Source organism: Phymastichus coffea, unplaced genomic scaffold (assembly GCF_024137745.1).
Source record: "Phymastichus coffea isolate CEN01 unplaced genomic scaffold, Cenicafe_Pcof_1.1 PCOF00171, whole genome shotgun sequence".
Classification (NCBI taxonomy): Eukaryota; Metazoa; Arthropoda; class Insecta; order Hymenoptera; family Eulophidae; genus Phymastichus; species Phymastichus coffea.
Window position 1 is genome coordinate 67,335 of NW_026706982.1, and position 13,875 is coordinate 81,209.

The window sequence follows — 13,875 nt, forward strand, 5'->3', positions numbered from 1 at the left end:
TTTTAAAAATGAACCAATCACAATACTAAATATCAGCAACTCGGCATTTTTTAAAGGTAGGATAGATTTATTGATATTAATATAAATTAATAAAAATTCAATTACCTGTAAATAATGTTAGTCGTTGAATTTTATTAATGTAATTTTTACGCGATTCTTCAGTATTCGGATTCCCCATGATATCTTTCACTGATAGATTTAGTTAATCAGCTTGTATGAAACTTCAGTTAGTATTGAACAAAACTTATTTTTACGTTATTGTTTTGTGCTTCGATTCCTCTGATTTTTCGTGGATTGAGATTTAGACAATGAGCCTGTCCGAAACTTTTGATAGTACTGGCCAACAAACAATTTGATTTAAGAACATACTTTCACTTCCTTGACAGAACCATCCATCACTTATTTGACAAATACTGATATTAAACTGATATTTCATAAGATACAATAATACAATTCAAATAAATCATAAGCCACAATTCACCTTTTTATTAGGGAGCAGGTATTATAAAGTAAAAACATCTTGAGTTTTTCTATCTCGTTCGTCTACTATCGAGTTTCATTTATTATATCCTAGTTCACTTAGATCGTTTATCATTATTAAATTATATTATTAATAATATTACATGCATATTGAGTGTAAATGCTAAATGTTGAAAAATAGATAAACAGTCTAACTAACTTTATTCTTGAATTATGTTATACTTGGAATGAAATGACATGATGTTGTCAAGTTCTTTAAATCTCTTACCGGAGTAAAAAAAAAATATACATCTTATTCACAGAATTTTGTACTCTTACACTCACAGCGTTCAATGTTCTTTCTTAAAAATAAAAAATATGTTGGATTTTTGTTTCTAACGTGTTTTAGATAGGTTTTACAATGAAACTTATAGCGCCATGGTATCCTACGTAAAAAATATATCTAAATTATGTACCGCTTATTATAAATAACGTGGCTTTCTAAAAATGTAATGAATATATTTCATACTCCAATATACCTAGCTAAAAGTGTGTAATTCCACATTTTTAGTTATTTTAAATTCAAGGAAAAGCAAGTAATTTTTTCAATAATAATGTGAATGTTTTTGATGTATTTTCTTACGCTGGTGATATTGAATTTATTATAGAGTTCACTACGAAAGCGCTAGAAGCTTATACATTAATCCGCCTTATACAGACGTTTCTTACGTTTCGGGTTCAACTAACTTTTTAGAAAAGACATACTAACCAATCAAGTCATTTAAAATTCATAGATTTTATTTAAAAAATATATATGTGTGTGTGTGCGCGCGTGCGCGCGCGCGCGCGCGTGTGTGTGTGTGTGATGCTCAATATGTTTCATAATAAATGTCGAATATACAGTGAGTATATAAATCAAAATCACATCTATCAGAAATAACGTAAATGCAGATGAAATATAACTCTAATTTCTTTTAGCTACATACAGTATGATTACAATTTTTATTTTTTCTAGAACTATATCTACTTAATATGCTGCATTTAATTCACTCTTTTACAATTTCTTTGATAAGAGTATTTGTTAATTACAGACTCTACGCAAATATAATCAATAATTTATATAGATTAATGCAATAAATGGTACAATATAAATTTTATAACATTAGAAAATAATAGTATTTACAAAAATATGTAAAAATGATTGCGATAAAATGATTATTTTAAATAAATGTCTTACAATTACACCATACATGAATAAAAAATGGCACGGTTTTTTACATGTACTCATTTCATTGTCCTTTCATTAACTTGTCCTGAATTTCTTGAAAAGTTTTACCTTTTGTTTCTATAATCATAAATAATGCACACGGTACTCCTAACAATGCTAACACGGCATGTATCCAAAATGCATAGGCTTCACCGACAGAGTCTATTATCGGCTGATAAGCTTTCGCAACAATAAATCCGAAAAACGATACAGATAAAGTAGCTGCACAAGCAGCTACACTTTTTATATTTTCAGGGAACATTTCACTCAACAATGCACCAGGTACAGATCCATAGCCTACGGAATACGTAATTAAGTAAAATAGAATGGAACCAACTGGTAACCACTGCAAATTTTCTACATCGAATTCCGATTTTAATAAATAAAAATGAGTTCCTAATGCAACCAAAGCACTGGCAGTGCCAATACTAGATATTATTAATAAAATTTTACGTCCTAATTTATCAATCAAGTTGAATGTCACAAATGCTGTTATTACAGTGATAATATTGGCATAAATAACACACTCTTCCGGTTTTATCAAATCAAACTTAGAGCTTTCAAGTATAGTTTGCATGTAACTCATAAGATTCATATAACCAGCAATATGAGGGAGTGTAAATACCAACATAATCATAAAAATTGATTTCCTCACGACTGACACTTTCAACATGTTGAGTTTTTCTTTGAGATCAGCACTATTTTCCACAAAACTTATAACTTCGTCCAATTCCTTTTCTGAACTAGTGCCACGATAAAAGTTAATCGATATCAGTGCAGTATCTCTTTCATTTTTCTTGATTAAGTAGTACGGAGTATCGTCCAACCAAAAAAATAATAAGATACCAATCAAGCCTAAAACTAGGTATATAGATGCAGTCACTTTCATGTCTAAATATGTCTCAGCGATTATTCCCAAGACACAGCCAAATGGAGATCCTATAATTGCCAATGAGATAAGGCTGCCGCGGATTCGTGCATCCGATATTTCACCTAGGTATAAAGAAAAACAACAATACAGCAAAGTGCAGCCGATTCCCATGATAAAGCGCGACGCATAGAGCCATTCGACGGAATTCGAAACAAGTAGCAGTATCCAGCTGATGCTTAAAAGTGCATAAGTCAATAAGATCGTTCTTCTGCTACCGGCAATTTCAACAGCGATTGCTCCTAAAATAGCGCCTATGGCTGCTCCTATTGACACTAAAGAAGTCATCCAAGATATATCATCCGTGGTCGCGTGTATTGGAGAATCGTCTTTTAATAACCGAGCGTTATTAGGCGACGCCCAGCCGATTCCAATTCCCACTTGCAATGCAAGCAGAAACACTACAACATTTACAGAAATTTACAGCGCTATCACGTAATACGGGAAAGTGTTCAATTTTATATAAAATACCTGCGAAGGTTGCAATCCATTGCACAAAGTTGCTAGTTTTTGATTGATCATGGTTGATTTCATGGTTTTCTTTCATTATCTTCGACATCTGAATATTCCACTAACTATTTATGCTGAAAACTTCTTACTTGTCCAGTTTTCACGCATAAATAACAAAGTGTGAGAAGTCGAGTTCGCTATATGATATTTTATAGTTTATTAGATAAGATAATAGTATCACTCAATTTTATTACATAAAGGCGTGATATATATTTATCATGTGATTGCGTTCATTGCGATTAAATTAGCACACTTTTTAACCTTTAACTGGTAGTTAGCATTATATGAAAAGGATTAGGCTTCCTGAAAATCAAGTATTGTGAAACAATGTATCACCTTATTAGGTCATTGGATGGCCATAAAAAAATTACACGACCGTAAAAAAATACCTTGAAAAAAGGAATTTTGTAAGAGTTACAAAGAAACTTGTAGATATCTTCGTTAAAGATTGAGTAATATGATTTGAAAGTTAAAAAAAAATTCGACGTACTATTGTTTATAATAATTTCTATCTATTATTTTTCGGAAACTTAATACACATCTTTTAATCCAAGCTAAAGTGAAAATATTTTATAAATAAAATTATAAAGACTTGTATGAGTAATAGCAAATGACATAAACATTTTTATAAGGATAATTTAGATGTCAAATGGACCTTTGTATGTATCTATTCATCATTTTTCCGGAGGTGTAATATACGTGTAATTTTAATTTTTTCGCCGACTAATGATAAAAAATATATCCGTTTATTATTGACATGATGAATGCAAAAAGCTTACCTAGATCTACTATTTTTATCAACATGAGATTTACGAGCCATGCATTAGTCCAATCCTTTATTGAGTTAAAAACAAAATTTGAAATGTGTCAGGCTAAGACTATCATGAACATTTAAACCTACTTGTAGTAATGTTAAAGTATTGTTGGTGTTAATGGAACATTTAATTTTGAAAATGATTCGTCATTTTTACATTATTTGTGAAAGAAAAATGTCATGAATAAACACAAAATACTGTATTACATTATTTGATGTAGGTTACATGATGAAGAATTAATGAGAAACGAGTTACTTACAGTCCTTTGTGACGAAACGTACACAACACACTGTTCGTTTGGTTTGAAGTTGTTAAAATACATCCAGTCGGGTAGTAAAATTTGCGTTAGACAATTACTTTGCATCGCAATCCTTGTACAACATTCATAAACTATGACCAACAAATCACTTTAAACACTGCTAAACTTGGCACAAGGATTAAAAAACTTGAATAAAATTCTTAGAAAATATACTATAATATTCAAAATTAGGCTAAGAGTTTTGGCAGTGAACTTACTTGAGATTTATTAGAATGGAAATAGGGTTCAAATAGAACGCTTTTCATCCTAAATGTTATAAACAAGATAAACTTCGTTGTACCACAGTTTAGAATTGAGATGGAATGACTCCGGCAAAGTCTGCGACAAGAATGAATATACGCACGTACGAGAATGAAGAAGGTAAGTGGAAAATTGTCCGAAGCTTTCAGTGTGCAATAAAAATGTTAAGCCGTATGTAACATGTGCGTCGGCTGCAGACGTGTACAATGATGAATCATTAATTTTTCATTTATTATATTCTATAATGTAATACTTGATGGAAAAAACTATCAGTTTCACCTGAATCGACATGTTTTAATTCATGACATTCGTGAACTTGTTTAAAATTATTATCTACAATTCTATTAAAACTTTTACATTTATAAAGAAGATTTAATTATTTTTATCGATGCTTACGTACATGTATAGCATTTCAAACTGCCGGTAAGAATATTTATCAGATGAGTATTTTAAATTAAATAGTCAGGGCCATTTGGCATTTTTATTTTCGCTCGCTATTCAATTTAAAGGAAAATAATTAATTTTCCATTTGATTTCTAATACCCAAAATAAAATTACAGAAGCTCACAAAATATATTATGTAACTCCATAATACTAGTAATTTTAGCGACAAAATAGGAAATAATTAAAAAATATATTTATACGTCAGGAAATTACGAATTTTCTTGATAGACAGCTTCCTTGATAGAATCATTGTGTCCTCAAATTATTCAGAATAACCTATAAGTTTTTTCCAAAATGCACTTTTTTCATTTTCTTTTTATGCCATCAGTATTATATTTTATTCGTCAATTTATTTTATCAATATTAAATTCTGCTTCTTTTCTGATTAAATTTAATCTTGATAAATATCGCTCAAATATGAACTTGAAATGAATACTAGTCCGAATATTTTTCATTGATATTTGTCATTCAGCTGACCATGTCGTTGTATATAATTAACGATACGTTTGATGGTTAATAAATTCATATTGAGAACTATGTAGTATATTATATTTTACTGGCTGAGCCCAATCACTGGTACATTAGTATTTACAAATGAAAATTCTCAATTAATCTTTTCTTATAGCAAAAAATTAAAATCACCAACCGAACAAATATTTCATTAAAAACATATGTTTTATCGGTCTCATATGAAAGAGGTTTATTTATTCAATTAAGCGGTCGATAAGACAAATAGCCTTGCACACTGCCAGGATTTAAAAAATGAAAAATGAACGATATTTTAATTATTTTAATTGTTCAAAGATTAGATTAGATTACAAATAGATAACTATGCAGCAAAGTGTGTCAGTAAATAAGACAGCTCTATTTTTGTAAATTTAAATTTATTTTAAACACGCCGGTTCTATGTTTGACAATTAAATATTTTCAAAATGTTTGACGCCCTGTGTTACATTTTGCAAACTGTCTACATTTTAAGTTACGTCAATGATTTATACACACTAGTACGCTACGTATGATAAAAACGACCTATTTCACATGGAAAAACCTGAATTTGTTGACGACTTATCAATAAGCACGTAACATTCGCACACTTATAATTTATTTGAAAGTGCTGGAGTACGATAAAACAAAATTATTGCACACTATTATAGATACCTTAACACATCCCGTTCCAAGTACACTGCATACGGTAAAGAAAAAATAGTTCAAAAGCAACAAGCAATATTCATTTCACCTGTCACTGATAATATTTCTAACGGATGCAATAGCGCGTATTATGGAAGAAAGCACAACGATACGATATTTAAAAGAACTGAGCTGCAAGCTTACATTAGTACGCGCGCAGCAAAAGTATGCGCTATGCGTCACGCGTGTGCTGTATCTCTGAGCGCTTATAACGCACCTGGGCTTGTCGTGGTGTACAATGCAGATTCTGATAGTGCACGTACGCGTGTGTGTATGTGTTTGTATAGAGACACTCAAACTAGCATAGATTGGTGTGATTACGTCTCTCTCTGTCTCTCTTTCTTGGAAGCTGTCTAGCTACCTGTCTTCCTTACCGATTAGCGTTACGAATTAAATATTGTTATAGCACTTAGTAATATGACGAGCTACCTTGTCTGGTGCATATTATTTCAGTTGCATATATATGACTGAACCGTTCTTTTATTTGAGAAAAGAACTGTTATCTGCCGTATTATTTTGGCTGCCAAATTTGTCACGTCCAAATACTTGTTGCCAATTCTCTAAAGTAAATAAATTAATGGTTGAATTGACACGCTAGATTATCCGGAACACCGATTTTATTGTTGTGATAGTAATTAATTTGATATGTACAGTATAAAAGTGAAATTACGTGTTAACGTTAGTAAATATAATTTTTAATTATGAAAATATTCAAGGTTATCGAATGAAATATGACTGAGAAACGTGTACACATATATATAATGCAATTGAAGCTACGTTAACTACACTAATATATAGATAAAATAATCTGTGCACCTTTGATTACCGCGGTAAGCATCGGTTTCGTTGAAAAACCTTGGATAATTATATTATAAAAAATTATGCGACAAATAATAAGCAAATGTCTCTTTCGTGATAAATCTGCATGATTGCAATGAATATTTTCAATAAATATAAATTAATAGTAACACTGTGCTTAGTAATTGCAATTGACAACAACGTTGAGTTTCAATGGCGATAACTATACTCGAACAGAACAAAAGCCGCTACTTTTCTTACTTGAATTTCACGATTTTTAATCTTATACTTTTAAATGATACGTCTTTCTATTACCATCGTGTTTTAATGTCTCGCATGTACGCCGCGTTTCGAAAGAGAATAATAGTCTAGTTACACGGAGGAGGCAACAAATTAAAGACTTTCGACCGAAAAATTGACGATTCATCATTGTCACTATAAAGTCAACACACGTAACGCGTAAATAGATAGCATTTGTGCTATACCGAAGCCCCGGCCAATTGGCCATTTACCTCCTCTCCTCGGTCTCGCACGTAATATCCGCAGTCGGCAATCCTTGCTACTATTGTTTCATTCCCGTCCTCAACATTGAATCAACCAAGTCTGTCTTGCTTCTACGTCTTCTGCGGCGGAAAGCCGTCTGCTCGAGCCCCAGTTTTCTTGAAAATAAACAAGACCAAAGTAAGTTTCAGTATCGGTAGATTCGCGGCTTAACTTTTAATGCTTCTCAACGACGCCGAGTATTTAGCTTTTAATCGATATATTTTTTGTTCATTTGTTTTTTCATCGAATTCCCATCTCATCGCAGTACTCTAATTAGAGCTACACCGCAAGTGATTTCCGCGCGCATTGTGCACTGCCGACGATCGTCCTTTTTTTTTCTATCTCATTATATAAAAAGAAATTAAAACTGTCTTTGTAAATGCAGCCTTGAACGAGTGATTTTGTAATAAAATAGACGTAACACAACTTATCAACGGAATAATTTTGCTCGCTTATTTCTTCGCCAACTGTATCTCAGTACGACTCGCTTCAAGCTAAAATCAACATCGGTGAATACAATCGATGTTAGTTATAACATAGTATGATAATTGACATGCGATATAATTGCATTATAATAAAATGATAGCCACGACAGCGTACAGACTTTCAACTGAATGAAAGTATTATGATCGTCTAGTTCAGCAATCAGCGAAGTATGCGATCTTCTGATTCCACGTGAGAATCAAGCTGCCAGTAAAACAAATAAGCATTATAATGGAGAAACGGCAAGAGGAAAGTTATAAGCCAAAAAGAAGCAACCTCGTACAATGGATCGCCACATTCACAGGTATTTATCGTTATTCAACGCGTTTACATAAGCGCGCTAGATTTCAATTACGATAAAATTTGTGCGAACGTTCAGTATTCTTGCTCATGCTGCAAATGGGCATTGGAATCGGCTGGGCGTCCCCTAACAACGCCCGATTGCTGTCCGAAGATTCTCCGATACAGGCAACGCCGTCCAACGTATCGTGGATGACGTCACTGGTGAGCATTGGATCGGCTGTAGGTGCAGTTTTGACTGGCGTTCTTATAGAATACGTAGGTACTCGAAGAACGAATATAATATCGTTGATGATGATGGGCATCAGTTGGACGTGCTTACTTCTCGCAAACTCCATCATGTGGATTTACGTATCACGATTAATTTTTGGGATAGCCGCTGTTATATTGTTTTGCTGTTTCTCAATGTACTTGGGTGAAGTTTCAGACCCGCGAATTCGTGGCACTTTAATAGCATTTGGAGCCATAGGTAATCCAGTGGGTATCGTCATGGGAATAGTTACCGAGACGTATTTAAATATGACAGTGACTTCTTCCATATATCTGACACTGACCATAATGAATATCTTATTGTTTTTTTGGCTGGATGACAGTCCATATTATTTGGTGAAAAAAGGTTACAAGGAGGCGGCACAAGTATCCCTTGCCTTTTATCGTGGCGCGAGCTCGGAAAAAGAACTGAAAGAGATTATGAATTTTGTGGAAAACAGCGAGGGTTTCAAGGACAAGCTGAAAAAGTTAAAGCTCTCGGTTGTGAGGAAATCCATTTTCGTGATTATGCTTGTGTTTGCACTTCCACAGCTCGGTGGTTACATGAACGTCATGTTTTACATGGAGATCATATTGAAAAGTGCGAAATTCGAGGCGCTGAAGCCGGAGGAATGCGTGATTTACGCCAATATCATCACTGTTATAGCAGCCTTTTCGACGTTTCCCTTGATTGACAAATTGGGTCGTCGATTTCTATTGATTATCTCGAGTGTCGGCACAGCGATAGCTCTGTTCGCGCTGGGATTACATTTTTATCTAGTCACGTTGGGTCATGACGCGAAAGCTCTTCAATGGTTACCGATCACTTCGCTCGTCGTGTACTTGATCGCGTATCCAATAGGTTATGGATCGGTGCCCGGAGTGCTGCTGAGCGAGATGTTTCCCGAAAACATCAAAAGCATTGCCGTTTGCGCTGCAAGTCTGTCTGCGAGCTCCTCTGGATTTCTCGTTGTGAAAGCTTACCAGCCGATAATTGATTTGGCAGGGGAAGCTTACGCCTTTTGGATACATTCTATTTTATCAATCGTAGGGGTTCCGTGTACGCTATTTCTCATTATGGAAACGAAAGGAAAGTCATTCCGAGAAATTCAAGATAAGTTGAGCACAAAATAGGTAGAATCATTGAGCGCGCGACCGCGTCGATGATAACTTCTTTCTACTCGTAGATGTCACCTGTTGATGCTAACTCGTCTTACGTACCACATTATTCGAGTGTTTCATATAATTCATATAACTATCGGTACAATGCCAGATGAGATTAGATTAGATGAAAAATTAATCGAGTAGATTAATAAAAAACGTGTTATTTGTATTGCTGTTGTATTGCGTCTTATATTATGTACATTTTCTTATTGTCATAAAATTATCTTTTATTACAGAGTAATAGTTCAATTATTATAATATAATCGACAACCTGACAGTATTTCTAACAGTATTACACTTGTGCCTATAATATGGTATTTAGCAGCTTTTTCCCAAAGCCACACCTATTGATTATATATTTCGCGATGTAAGTAATTGTTATGTGGAAATTAAATTCTACAGTACGTGCAAGTTTATCGATAGATCTTTTCTTTTAATAATCAACAAATCCATTGTACGTGAAACGAGTACAAGCGACTTCAGAATAGATAACGAAGACTATTACATTCTGGCTAATTGAATCTAAGCAAAAAAAAAATAAGCCGCTTCTTCGTAGCGTAAATAACGCCATTGCGTCCTTTACCCTCGCCATATTTATAACGTATCATCCGAAACGTCTGTCATGGTCAGTAAAAACGCTGCGTAATTGAGCTTATAACATTCACAATGAAATGTAAGTTATGGCCAAGCGCGCGAGAACTCGCCGGCGTTACTGACATTGAATTTTTTTCTCTCGCTCAATCGCTCATTCTTCGCATCTAGCGGCCTCGAGGCAGCCGCTAATGCGCCTAGCGAACGGTAATTTTGGGGTCACGACCTACTTAGTCGCGCCGACGCCCTTAGATCAAGTACACTCACCGGCCGTGACACGAGCCGAGTTCTCACGTGCTTCGCAATTGCCAACTGCCGAGTATCAGTATATTTGTATTGCGAGGGCCGGTAGCCAGGCGCTAACACTAATACCGTTCTGTGTATGTGGATTTTTGAAGGCTTCGTTTTCTTTCCGGTGACGACTGTCGTTCATGGCCCACTAACCTTATTAATTAGTGTCATCCGATGGTTCAAATATTTATAGGCAGGAAATAGGTAAATTACACAGCTTAGTCACTAACTACAATCGTATTTCAGATTAAATCAATTGTCAGTATAAAATTCGAAATACAAGAAGAGAGCGATTAGAAAAAGACATCACTGACGCGTTGTAAATCGTTTATTTTGTTCGTTCATCGTGCTGCGATCATTCTGAAAGAATTTATATTAAGATTCAATAATGCGCAAAAAAAATTCATAAAAACATCTTCATTGCAATTACTTTTCCTTTTACGCAGATCAGCAATCATTCACGATCAACATTCATTTAGAACGAATCTACTGACAATAATAGTATATACATAGTTGAAAAACAAAAATCGCTCGAACGATAAAATAGAAGTCGACGTAATATGAATAATAAATAGGCAGGCGTGAATTCACTTGAACATTATTATTCAAACGCAAATTGCCGTGAGAAATATGTAAAATTGAAAAGCCGCTCTTATTACGCACGTGTCTATAGAAAAGATGTAGTTCAAGGATATCTCATTGTAACATAAATCACTCGCAGTGTTACTTCTTCGTTTCTCTTCCAAACTGTTGTGCGGCTATATGGAAATATGACAGGGAGTATAGAATGTCACTTACCAACGATTACGAATACCAAAACGTAGAACTCGATGGCTATCAAGGTTAGCCTAAAAAAAAATTTTAAATTTTTTTCCGGATTCCCGAGGAAAGAGGTGTGCGCCGGGTGTAGAAGAGCGAAACCTTCCAGCTATAAAACACGGATAATAAAATTTAACGACGCGCCTGCGCATTGTCTTACGAGATCATACGCGCACTGGGCAACATCTGTCTGGATTACTTTGTTTTTATATTTATCGTCTATTTCCATTACAGATCAGATCTGTTTTTGACAATCACTTTGTCACGAGCACATCTCACGCTTTTTATATTTTAATTGTAATTGCTACTTACTTATTATCGAAACCAATCCTTAAATTATTTCATGAGGTTACTTCAAACTAATTCTATATTTATAAATATCGATCATCGTGACGATACAAGTTAAAACTAACGACAACCGCAACGAAGAATGAACGATCTATCTCAATTGATTGTATGGTACAATGAAAAACACAGAATTTCTTTCTTCGATATTATACGAAAATCTGTCGAGATTAGCAGTACTGATGTATAATCTTATCAAAAAAATAAAAAAAAAACTCTCAAGCAGTCTACTAGCTATATATTTAATTATTGTAAATCTATCTCTTGATCTGTTTATATTCGAATTTAATCACAAGCTTATCAGAAGGCTTATTCAATATTTTGAAATATTGTAAATTATTTAAATGGTATTGAAAATGATTGCTGCAAAAACATTTGGCAGACAGTACACACTTATTCTAAATTTTTTTATTATTTAATGCTTGCGTTTATAGAATTTCAAATAAGAAAAAATCATTCGATAGATAAACTCGGGACTGAATTTGCATTTGACTTGTCATTTTCTACGTGATTTCTGTATAATGATTATAGAAATGACAACAATGTAGTAAATTGACTATCATAGGATCAGTATTGTAGAAGTAGATCGGAGAGATCACACCTTTGACACACTTATTTGTAGACATCCATTAAATTCATCGCCTACTTCTAGATTCCGTTAGTTGATTGTTCGCTCGAAAAATTCAAGTCTAGAGTATAAAAGTACGCAAGACTGAATTTATTCGCACCCTAGCTGTGTATTCTGCGCGCCAATTCGTATTAGAGCTATTAAAATGGAATTCACGCAGATAATCTTAGGAGACTAGGCTGTAAATTATTTATTCTATTGAGTGCTATCTGCACTAATCATTTAACGCTTTGAAATTCCTCTCTTTCGATTTGTGCAACGATATCACTTTAGCAATAACTCATTTTGCGGAAATATTAATTTTTGATATATTTTATCTGGAAAAACGTTCATATTGCAATTTCTTAATTTAATCTGAACCATAAATGATTTCCCAAAATAACATCCATAAATTTCCATTTTGAAAGATGGAAAGTCGTCTCGTTTTCACAGTTAAAAAAGTCGCGTCTGTAGGTATGCCAGGCTTGCTCCCCCTGTTAGCGAGTTTTATGGTTTTGTGTATTTACGATTATTGGCGTTTAGTCTCTCTCTATTACTCTGGTAATCTATCGTTGTCGACTTTTAAGGGCGCGTGGCACAGGCGCTCGCGATGACCCCAAAAAAGAGAGGAAAAAGTGAAAACGTGAAAGTGCTCGGACGCGTGTGCGAGGCAGTGAAAATGACGAGAGAGAAACGCTGGTGCAAAACACGCAGCCCTCGGCCATGTACAAGACACAAAAGAAAAAAAAAGCAACGTTTGTTGTAAGGATAATAAACGGGTCGTAAATATTTTCGCTTTCAAAGGCCGCGCGACGACTTCTAAAATCGGGTCATCCTTCGGAAAAGAAGTGTACCGCATTAACACATCCCTACGTATAGATAGACGGGATATAATCTTGACCGATGTCAAAGTTGATTGCAGCTCCCAAGGATCTGACGTTGTCTGGACCAACCTTGCGACAACAACGGCAGCAGATGTTCCACGGAGCACCTTTCGAAATAGAAAGCTGCCGTCACGTGTTGCGAAAGCTGCTGCCGCCGCCTGCTACCGCCTTGAAGCTCGTCTCACTCACATACACACACTCGTGTGCGAGCGTCGAGGACCACCCGAGGACTTTACGTAATATTAATGGGCAGAACACTCGATTTTCGCCTGGCTAGGATCAATTACGTGTGTTCTCCGAGGACGATGAGCTGACGGTCATTGCGTATATATATCGAAGTACGTCTTATCGTATGTACTTACGATCGTTCTTTTCTTTTTGGTTGAGACTGTACATGAATATGACAACGGTTGCGAGTGGATAACTGTGTGCGATTTATTCAGAAATCTTTTTTCTTTGTTTCTTTGTGTAAAAGTATTGCTGAATTTTTTTCGATCTATATCTTTTAAATGTAAAACTATCTATCCAATTATATTTTAATATAAATTTTTAATATATTATACCGATGTGAAAATAAAAATTTGCAGTGTATTTTAATTTCCGAAATTTGCATTAACTTCATCGGTGTTTT

At 34.4% G+C, this 13,875-nt stretch overlaps 2 protein-coding genes across 9 annotated transcripts; one reads left to right on the forward strand and one right to left on the reverse strand.

Moving 5' to 3' along the window:
* Window positions 1–291: 291 nt before the first annotated feature.
* On the reverse strand, window positions 292–6,774 carry LOC131673288 (facilitated trehalose transporter Tret1-like). Of its 6 annotated transcripts, none has more exons than XM_058951176.1 (6): window positions 6,141–6,774; window positions 4,496–4,616; window positions 4,239–4,403; window positions 3,944–3,998; window positions 3,126–3,301; window positions 292–3,055 (listed from the first exon to the last, which is right to left on the reverse strand). In XM_058951176.1, exons 5-6 carry the CDS (start codon window positions 3,211–3,213, stop codon window positions 1,749–1,751), a joined length of 1,395 nt encoding a protein of 464 aa, XP_058807159.1. In that variant the 5' UTR covers window positions 3,214–3,301; window positions 3,944–3,998; window positions 4,239–4,403; window positions 4,496–4,616; window positions 6,141–6,774; the 3' UTR covers window positions 292–1,748. The 6 variants fall into 6 exon arrangements, with proteins under 6 accessions (XP_058807159.1, XP_058807161.1, XP_058807163.1 ...); XM_058951178.1 differs by having other exon boundaries at window positions 3,944–4,042; XM_058951180.1 differs by lacking the exon at window positions 3,944–3,998 and having other exon boundaries at window positions 4,239–4,369.
* Window positions 6,775–7,494: 720 nt separating this feature from the next.
* On the forward strand, window positions 7,495–13,263 carry LOC131673289 (facilitated trehalose transporter Tret1-like). 3 transcript variants are annotated; one of them, XM_058951181.1, is made up of 3 exons: window positions 7,495–7,649; window positions 8,149–8,298; window positions 8,374–13,263. In XM_058951181.1, the coding sequence occupies exons 2-3, from the start codon at window positions 8,226–8,228 to the stop codon at window positions 9,675–9,677; spliced, it is 1,377 nt and encodes a 458-aa protein (XP_058807164.1). In that variant the 5' UTR covers window positions 7,495–7,649; window positions 8,149–8,225; the 3' UTR covers window positions 9,678–13,263. The 3 variants fall into 3 exon arrangements, with proteins under 3 accessions (XP_058807164.1, XP_058807166.1, XP_058807165.1); XM_058951183.1 differs by having other exon boundaries at window positions 7,516–7,649; window positions 8,133–8,298; XM_058951182.1 differs by having other exon boundaries at window positions 7,549–7,649; window positions 8,098–8,298.
* The last annotated feature ends 612 nt before the right edge of the window (window positions 13,264–13,875 follow it).

Coding starts and splice junctions, on each gene's coding strand:
- LOC131673288 (XM_058951180.1), bottom strand. CDS start 3,213: ATGTCGAAGATAATGAAAGAAAACCATGAAATCAACCATGATCAATCA. Junction 3,056..3,125: donor ATGGATTGCAACCTTCGCAG/GTATTTTATATA, acceptor TAAATGTTGTAG/TGTTTCTGCTTGCATTGCAA.
- LOC131673289 (XM_058951181.1), top strand. CDS start 8,226: ATGGAGAAACGGCAAGAGGAAAGTTATAAGCCAAAAAGAAGCAACCTC. Junction 8,299..8,373: donor ATGGATCGCCACATTCACAG/GTATTTATCGTT, acceptor GCGAACGTTCAG/TATTCTTGCTCATGCTGCAA.